Source organism: Ceratotherium simum, chromosome 33, assembly GCF_057802395.1.
Source record: "Ceratotherium simum simum isolate JZ-2026a chromosome 33, ASM5780239v1, whole genome shotgun sequence".
Classification (NCBI taxonomy): Eukaryota; Metazoa; Chordata; class Mammalia; order Perissodactyla; family Rhinocerotidae; genus Ceratotherium; species Ceratotherium simum.
The window spans coordinates 5,160,060-5,168,449 of record NC_141932.1 but is presented as its reverse complement, the minus strand read 5'-3'; the positions used below and the strand labels follow the sequence as shown (position 1 = coordinate 5,168,449).

The following is an 8,390-nucleotide window of genomic DNA, read 5'->3' as shown; positions in this document are numbered from 1 at the left end:
TTACTGAGTTTTGTTTTGTTTTGTCTTCACTTTAAATTGTGAGACCTTCGTCCTGGCCCTAGGAAATACTATATGATGGTGTGCTGGTAGGCATCTCTTCTTAACTCCATATTCAGTGAGTTCACATGGGTGGCTTGAAATACTCCCAACGGAGTATTTCACGGACTCTCCCCCTGGCAAAGTCCAGCTCATCCTTCCAACTCCAGCTGGTGATCTTCCTCTGAGTTCTGCTCCTGCCTTCCCAGCAGAATGGCCACAGCAGTCGACTCTGTGACTCCCACTACATATTTGGGGGACCAGACTGCGGGACGCTTGAGAATGTGGCTTTTGGTGTCAGACATGCCTGGGGTTACATCTTGCCCTGTCACTTGCTTGCTGAGAGGCCTCATTCCCAGACTCCACATATCTACTCTGTTTCCTTGATGAGAGTAAGTCACTTGGAGGTAAAGTCTGGGTTTGCATCAATTCGGGGTTCCCAGCATCCAACAGAAGCTGGCAGACAAAAGACCTCAGGACATACACAACGGATGGATGATGGAAGGAAGAAAGACCGGAAGGGCGGGAAATATGGGTGTGAAAATCTATTTAAATCCTGGGTGAGGGAGCAGATCAATTCATGAATAAGTAGGTGAGTTCTCACCGACTCCTCACAGTAAACATGTGGTAGGTATTATTATTATCACAGTTTTCTCAGATGAATAAACCGAGGCTCAGAGGAGTGAATGAATAATAAATGGATGAGTAAGAGGGTGAGAGGGTGGGTGGAGGAGTGTGTGGGTGGGAGTTTCCCTCAGTGTGTTTTCCGGATGGGCAGCCGTATCCCTGCCCTTGTGTGATCCCACCTCTGACGATGAGGCTCCCTCTCAGGCCCCCCGCCCCCACGCCTGCCCACACCCATCAAGAGCACGGGGCCAGGCCACCAAAGTTGCTGAGGATTTATTTGGTCCCAGGAGCGATGCAGGAAGCAGACTGGGGACAGGAGTGGGAGATCCTGGGTGGGAAGAGGGGCGTTGGGGGTGAAGGGCATAGTAGGCTGGGATCACTGATTGTCAAAGCAGAGGCTGGACCCTGGGCAGGGAGGCCAGACTCCTCCCCTCCCCCAGGGGCCCCTGGGGTTTCTGGGTATGTGCGTGGTGGGAAAGTTGGCAAGTTATCGTGATTGGCATAATGGGGGGAGGGGGAGGCAGGAATGGGTCAGGTGGTTGGGGCGGAGGAGTGGGGGGTGGGGGTGAGTGGTCAGAGAAGGTTTAAAGGTGGGCCTGGGCGTGGCTTTGGCCACGGGGTCAGGGGCTCGAGGGGGGGATCAAGGCACAGGCGGCGGCCTCACTCGGTCAGGGGGCCGCAGCGAGTGCCACTGGGCAATGGGCCGCCGGGGGTTGGCCAGCATGTCTGCCCAGTGCCGCAGGCCGGCCCCGCCGGCCGCTGCGCCCACGGCCACCCTCCCGATGGCCTCGTTCTTGCCCAGCTTGTCGTAGTCCAGCACGGTCAGCTCCACCTGGACCTTCTGAGGTGGGCAGGGGAGGAAGAGGAGACAGGAGAGTGGGGCCAGGAGGCACAGGGGGGGATTGGGTACCACTGCGGAGGAGACCCTCTCCCTAGCAACCAGAGTTCCGGGGCCTGGCTAGGGCCCCTTGGCTAAGGCCTTCCCTGGAGCTCTGCCGGGGGAAGGGGCAGGAGGTGGGAGGGGCGGGAGCCCTGCGGTCAGAGGGATGCTCTGGAGTCTCTTCCGGGAGATCAGAGTTCAAAGGAGATAAACCCTCAGGACCAGGTTGCTAAGGGGTTAGCAGCCTCCTTAGGGAGTAGACTCCTAAGGGGGGGCAAACCTTCAGGACTCTTAAATGGGTGAAGGGGCCAAGTCTGAGGCCTGTTTAGGCCCTGTCCCTAAAGAGCTGTGAGGAAGTCTCTTTTTCTTAGCAACCTTAGCTCTCGAAGGGGCGGGGCATCTTGATCTCCCTTAGCGAGCCACAGCATCCTGCTCTTACTTGGGGCAGGGCATCCTGGTCTTACTGGGGGGCACAGCATCCTGGTGTTACTTGGGGGGCGGGGCATCCTGCTGTTACTTGGGGGGCGGGAGATCCTGGTCTCACTTAGAGGCGGGGCTTCCTGGTCCTCACAGGAGGAAACTCAGAACACAGCCTCACACCCTCAGGACCCGGCTTCTAGGGGTTGCTAAGAAGTCTCCTTTTAAGGGCCTGGGGCTCTGGGGGAAGGGCTATCCTGGCAGGGCTGTGGGCAGGTGTGAGCTCACCTGGACCTGGTCACAGGGCACCTCGAAGCTAAAGGCCTCGTTGTAATAGGGGTTCAGAGTGTTCTTCTTGATGGTCGTTTTCTTCTTCCTCACCTTTTTCCCGCCCTGCAGCAGGTGGACCTTGACATACGGATCTAGGGAGAGGGAGGAGGAGTCTTATAGCCCCCCACTGTTGAGTCCAGGGGGATCAGATTGAGGGGAATGCATGTTCTTTAGAACACAGAGACACCGCATACACCCCTCAGGTCCCCCTCTCTCCATGCCCAAATGGAATCTATATCCTCCCATGGCAGCCTGGACCCCCTTCTCCCCCAAAGGACCCTCGGGGCTCAGAAACTGCCAGAACCTTAGCCAGAGAACCTCCCCCCCGCCCCCACCACCATTTCCTGGCTTCCCACACACCGGACAGCCCTCCTACGTCCATCTTCTTCAGGTTTTTAGCTTCCAGGACGATGACGGTGAGCTTCCCAGCCGTGGGGACATAGCGCAGGGAGAAGCAGATGTCCCCTAGTTTTTCCTGCTAAAAGACGGAGAGGGACCCTTCACCTGAGCCCCCGCTCTACCACCATCCTCTCTCTGACCTTTCCTCCCTCCCCCCGCCTTGGAATGGAATGGTCCAGAGTTAAGACCTCAGTGGTACAATCCAAGAGGCAGGGGAGGCCTCGACCTACCAGGAGAGCATCGGAGCTACCCCTCTGCGGCAGGTGGGAGGACCGCAGGGTCCGGGAGGCCTGAGATCAGATTGGCCCGGGGTTGCGGTGGGCGGGCCCAACCGGGGGGCGTGGCCACGCGTGCTCACCTCCTCCCGCGGAGCCGCCTGCAGCTCCCGCCAGGCCAGGACTGGCCGTCCCAAGTCCACGGAGCTCATGGGGACCCGCACCTCCCCGATGGCATCGTTGCGGGAGAAGCGGTCGAAGTCGTACACCGCCATGACCAGTACCCTGCCCCCGAGGTCTACGTAGGGGACCTGGGTGGGTGGGGGCGCAGAGAAGAGAGCACAAGGCGCAGAGGAGGAAGTCAGAGAGAGGAAGTGGGGCACAGCACATGCAGTAGAAGGGACGAGTGGGGCAGCGAGGGTCCAAGGGAACAAGTGAGGGGGCCCATGGAACCCAAATGGGACACCCAAAGACCAAGGGAACAGCCCAGGGGTCAGCAGTGCCCCGAAGGGACAACCCAGGGTCCAGTGGAATAGTCCCAAGAGCTGGTAGCTGCCACCTGAGATGTGGCTGTCTCCAGAAAAAGCTGAAGGGGTCGGTTCCCAGTGTTCCAGGGACTCGGGGCAGGCTGCTGAGCATGGGGCACTGAGGCTGAGAGCTCACCTTGAAGGCAAAGGTCTCCCCAAAGTGTGGGTTCAGCGTCTGCCGATGCACCTTGGTCTCATGCCGCCTCCGCTTGTCTGGCAGCAGGTAGACCCGCACGTAAGGGTCGGAGGAGCCACCCAGGTCCAAGGCTGCCAGCCCCTCAGCTTGCAGAATGCCCACCAGCAGCTGTACAGTGATGAGGAGACCCTCGTCTTAGCTTTCCATTCTGCAGCCTCCTCTAAGAAGGGGCTAGAACCCCTGGGACCCTCCCCTCCAAAGCATCCCCCTCCTCTGCACCCACCTGGCCAGTCTGGAAATCATAATCCAGTGAGTACTGCAATCGTCCTAGCTCATGCTTCTCTGCCACCTGCTGCCCTGGCCCAGATGGTGCCGGCTCCAGCTCCTCCACTTCTGGCTGCACCTTGGGAAGCCAGGGGCAAGGGCACATGAACTCTTCCCCTGATCGTGGTATCCTCCAGGCCCAGAAGCCAAGGGAGACTCACAGATCTCTAGGACTATACTTGAGCACTTGCAGGCTAAGCAGAGTCAGTGTTTGATTAGTGATGTCTGCCACGGGCAGGGAATAGCCATGGCAATTTGCGGTGTAGTATGTTTGTCAGTGTTTGATTAGTGATGTCTGCTATGGGCAGGGAATAGACATGGTGACACATGCAGTGTGTTTGTCATGCCTAGGCTAGAAAGACAAGTGCTGATAGTGTCTCATTGCCTTCAGGGAGAATGCAGATTTTATGTCACATGCTAATGGATGTGTTGGGGTGGTTGTCCAAATGGCCACGTTGATTAATGGTCTTGCCACAGAACAACATAGAAGAGAAATGGCATATTTACTGTGTACTTGCCATTCTAAACCAGAACGACAAGATTTCTCCCTAACCTAAACCACCAATTTTTAAAAGTCAGTATGAATCACAATTCCCCTGAGTAGTGTGGTAAAATGCCTTCGCTTTGGAGACTCCAACTCAGGAGGTCTGGTGCAAGATCCGGAATTTGCATTTCAACAAGTACCTCAGGTGATTCTGCTGCAGATGGTCTCTGGAGCCACTGGCTTAAGGGGCAGGGATGGAGGCTGGATACCAGGACCCTAAAGGGCATCCCTTATGGGTAATAATTATAACAGCTATTTGTTGAGAAGGGAGGAGGGGAAATACTAGTTATGGACACGAACTTGGGGCTCAGAGAGGGACAGTGAATTTCCCAAGCTCACACAGCTTGTTCCTCTGGGTTGGAAACCTAGGACTCTCTGGCTCCCAGGCGAGCATCATTCCACTCTGCATTCAGAGGCCTAATGCTCAGGTCCTTGCATCTGTACCCGTTTATTTTCCACTCCAATGGCCATTTCCAACTCAGGTTTCTTACATCCTCTCAAGGCTGCCATACAACCTCCTCCCTGGTCTCCTTGCCCCAAATCTGTCCTCCATATGTGTTCCAGAAGATTCATCCCAACACCATCTGACCCTGTCCCTCTCCCACTCAAAACTCTTCCGAGGCTCCCAATCCCTCTCATTATGTGTAGATATTCCTGAGCTCTCAGGTGCCTCATTCTAGAGCAAAGTATATATTTACGCCCCAGCTATTGTGAAAAATGACTTCTCCAAATATGCCTCAGAATCTGGACGCCAGGCCTCAGCACACTTGAGCTAGAATGTCCTTCTCTCCATGCTTGGTTAACTCTGTGTGTCCCTTGGGTCTCAGTACAGAAGTCGCCTCCACCGGGAAGCCGCCTGGGACCCTCGAGGCTGTCAGGTGGTGTCTCTGCGCTCCCATATGCCCTGTGCCGCCCTAATGGGACACACCACCCTGTATTGTGACTGTCCGTGTGAGTGTCTGGTTTCCCCACCAGACTGGAGGTTCTTGTGAACAGTGACTAGGTCTGGTCCATCTCCAAGTCCCCCAGGGCCAGTTTAGGGCTCGGCATATAGGGGAGATGAGGGAATAAGGTGGGCGTAGGAGGGAAGGGAGCAGGGACTGAGGCTGCTGGGCCGTGGCGAGGAGCAGGGGTGCAGGGCTGAGGGGCTGGGCCAGCCACACCTTGTCTATGTAGCTGCGGCCCAGCTCCTTCACTTCCTGCAGGTGGACCTGGGCCTGGGCCTGGCTCTTCTTGCCCGTCCGCCTCCGACAGCGCTTCCGGTAGAGACAGAAACAGCAGCTGAAGACGAGGAGGCCTGAGACCAGCACGATTGTGGCCAGGGCCCAGGGGGGCACTGCGGAGGGCGTGGAGACAACACTCGGTGAGGCCCTCGGAAGTAGGCTGGCTGATTCAGTATGGATTACACGTGGGAGCTGGAAGCCTGACCTTGTTTTCCCTCCAGCCATTTGCATTCCATTTTCCCACCACCGTGTTTTCCCTCCAACCAATCTCACCTATAAAGTAATTTGATGCCCTAATCCAGGCTGACACCACCCAGATTTTCTTGCCTATTGGTTCCACCTCCCTTCCCACCCCCATTCTTTTTTTTTTTTTGAGGAAGATTGGCCCTAACTAACATCTGTTGCCAATCTTCCTCTTTTTTTTTTTTCCTCCCCAAAGCCCCACTACATAGTTGTGTATCATAGTTGTAGAGTTGTAGCTCTTCTATGTGGGATGCCGCCTCAGCATGGCTTGATGAGCGGTGAGTATGTCCGCGCCCAGGATCCGAACTGATGAAGCCCAACGCGCGGAACTTAACCACTACGCCACCGGGCCGGCCCCTCCCATCCCCCATTCTAATTTCTGCTCAACTCCTGATGCTTTTAGAAGCTTTAACCCCTCCCTGGGCCTCGGTTTCCCTGTCTTTAAAAGAAGGGAGACGTGGACCTTCCAATTCACCAGTCCATCCAAGATTCCATTCCATTCCACACCCCTTGATCTGGTTCTCGATTTGCCTGCAAACCTGTTCCTTCTCCATTTCATTTAGATTCCAGTCCAGGATTCCGACTGTGATCCCACCCGGATTTTCCAGTCTGCCAACCTAAGCACACCCGGCCGAATCCTGCCCCTGGGAATCCCTGGCTGCGCTTTCCCTCCGCTCTGGCCCCGGGTCTTGCTCACCAGGGCCGCGGCTGATGCGACTCGAGTCAGGAGGTGTGTCAGGCGCTGGAGGCCCCGGGGTTGAGGGCTCCGGGAACATGGCGGCGGCGTCTTACAGTCCTTTCTGCGGAGGAGAAGCGCCCCAGCCCCCCGCGCCCACCCCGTGCATCCATTGAGGCCTTCGAACAACAAAGAACTCCAACTCCCATCGGCACCCTGGGCGGCTGGCCGCACAAGAATCGGCCAGCCGCCGCGAGGCATGCTGGGGGTTGTAGTTTCCGCTTCCCTGCGACGGAGGGCGGCCGCTGGAGGTGGGTTCCAGGACCTAGTTCTATCCCAAAGAGACGCCTCCTCCCTCTTAGGGCCCCGCCTGGAATCCCACTGACTTCCCCCCCTTCCTTGTCTCTCCCCAGGGCCTGAACCGGAGGTGGACGATGGCGGGCGTGGGAACCAGCGGACCAGGTTCCCAGAGCAACGACTGGCTCCACTAGGGTGGGGTGGGAGCAAAGCTGGTTGCCCCGGCAACGGCCTGTTGCCACGACAACGGGCGGGGCTTACGCACAGAGGCTGAGTCTGGGCGGGGCAGGCTCGGGCAGGCTCGCTCCGAGCCCTGTCGGGCCTGAGACCTAAGCCCCGGATCCCGGGAAGAGCGAGGGTGGGGAGGGGGCGGCCTTGCCCGTCGGTCCATGCGCCCACAGCTGGCTCTTCCCTCCACATCTGGCCCTGGGAGCAGAGACTCAGGCTCCCTTCCATCTCCCACTCTTGCAGGGAATGTGGGGGGCAGGGGGCTGCCCTGCTGCTCTGCTGGGCCCCCACATCCTCCTAGGCCTGTTTGTCTCTTCCTTGCATCCCGAGCTCTGTCTTCACACCTGTCCTCGTGACCTCCTCGGCCTCCTCTTCTCGCTCTTGATTCCAAATCGAGGTCTTCCCTATTTCTGTACGTCCCCCATTGGCCCCTTGCCGCTCCGCCGTCTGTCTCTCTCGCCCTCTGCCTTTTGTCTGGTCCCTGTCTCCCGGGGTCTCTCATTGTCTCCCCTGCCTGCTCCTCCCTCCCCTCTGGCTCTTTGTCTCCACACCTGTGTCTAAATCCCAATCTCCCCGTTTCAGGTTCCAGCCCTCCCACTCCCTCTGTTGGTCCCTCCCAGTGTCATCCCCATACGCACACCCCGTTCCCCTAGGGATGGGAATGAGGTTGGGGCTTAGGGAGGGGGTCCTAGCGGCTCCTACCTGCTCGGCGGCTGGTCAAGACCCTCCCGGGAGACACTGAGGCGCCGGCCCCGCCCGGACCCCGCCCCCGCACGCGGCTGGCGCTGTCCTGGGTGCTGATCGCGGAGCGCAGTGGGGCGAGGGTGCGGTGGGGCGGAGCCGGGCCGATGTGTGTGTGTGAGAGACAGACAGACAGACAGAGAAACAGAGAAAGAGAAAGAAAGAAAGGGTGTGTGCGCGCGCGCGCGTGCGTGTTCGGTCCCGAGTAGGTGGAGATTCCCGCCCCGCCCCTCGTCCCGCCCCCCAGCCAGGAGCCACCAAGGAGCCCACTGCTATTTATCCTCGTCCCCCAGGATTTTCTGACTTCTATTCCAGCCATCTGGCATCCAGCCCCCCTCTCCCCACACTCTGTCCTGTCCAAAGAACCAGGCGCCAGGCTACCCGATCCTAGGCCCCAGGAGACCCTCCCCGGAGATATTAGTATTCAGATATCCATACGCGAGACTCAGCGTGTCAGTCTCCAGCAAATCAGGCTGAGACATCACCCTACCGTCTAAGTTCCCCTATGGCCAGGCCCAAGAGGCAAGTCCCCACGCTCCTAGTTCAA

At 57.9% G+C, this 8,390-nt stretch overlaps 1 protein-coding gene across 2 annotated transcripts; it reads right to left on the bottom strand.

The window, feature by feature from the left end:
• Positions 1-921: 921 nt before the first annotated feature.
• SYT5 (synaptotagmin 5) lies at positions 922-6,705 on the bottom strand. 2 transcript variants are annotated; one of them, XM_014794427.2, is made up of 8 exons: positions 6,599-6,705; positions 5,599-5,771; positions 3,851-3,970; positions 3,568-3,735; positions 3,048-3,215; positions 2,651-2,768; positions 2,249-2,382; positions 922-1,504 (listed from the first exon to the last, which is right to left on the bottom strand). In XM_014794427.2, exons 1-8 carry the CDS (start codon positions 6,675-6,677, stop codon positions 1,304-1,306), a joined length of 1,161 nt encoding a protein of 386 aa, XP_014649913.1. In that variant the 5' UTR covers positions 6,678-6,705; the 3' UTR covers positions 922-1,303. The 2 variants fall into 2 exon arrangements, with proteins under 2 accessions (XP_014649913.1, XP_014649914.1); XM_014794428.2 differs by having other exon boundaries at positions 2,651-2,765.
• Between the last annotated feature and the right edge of the window lie 1,685 nt (positions 6,706-8,390).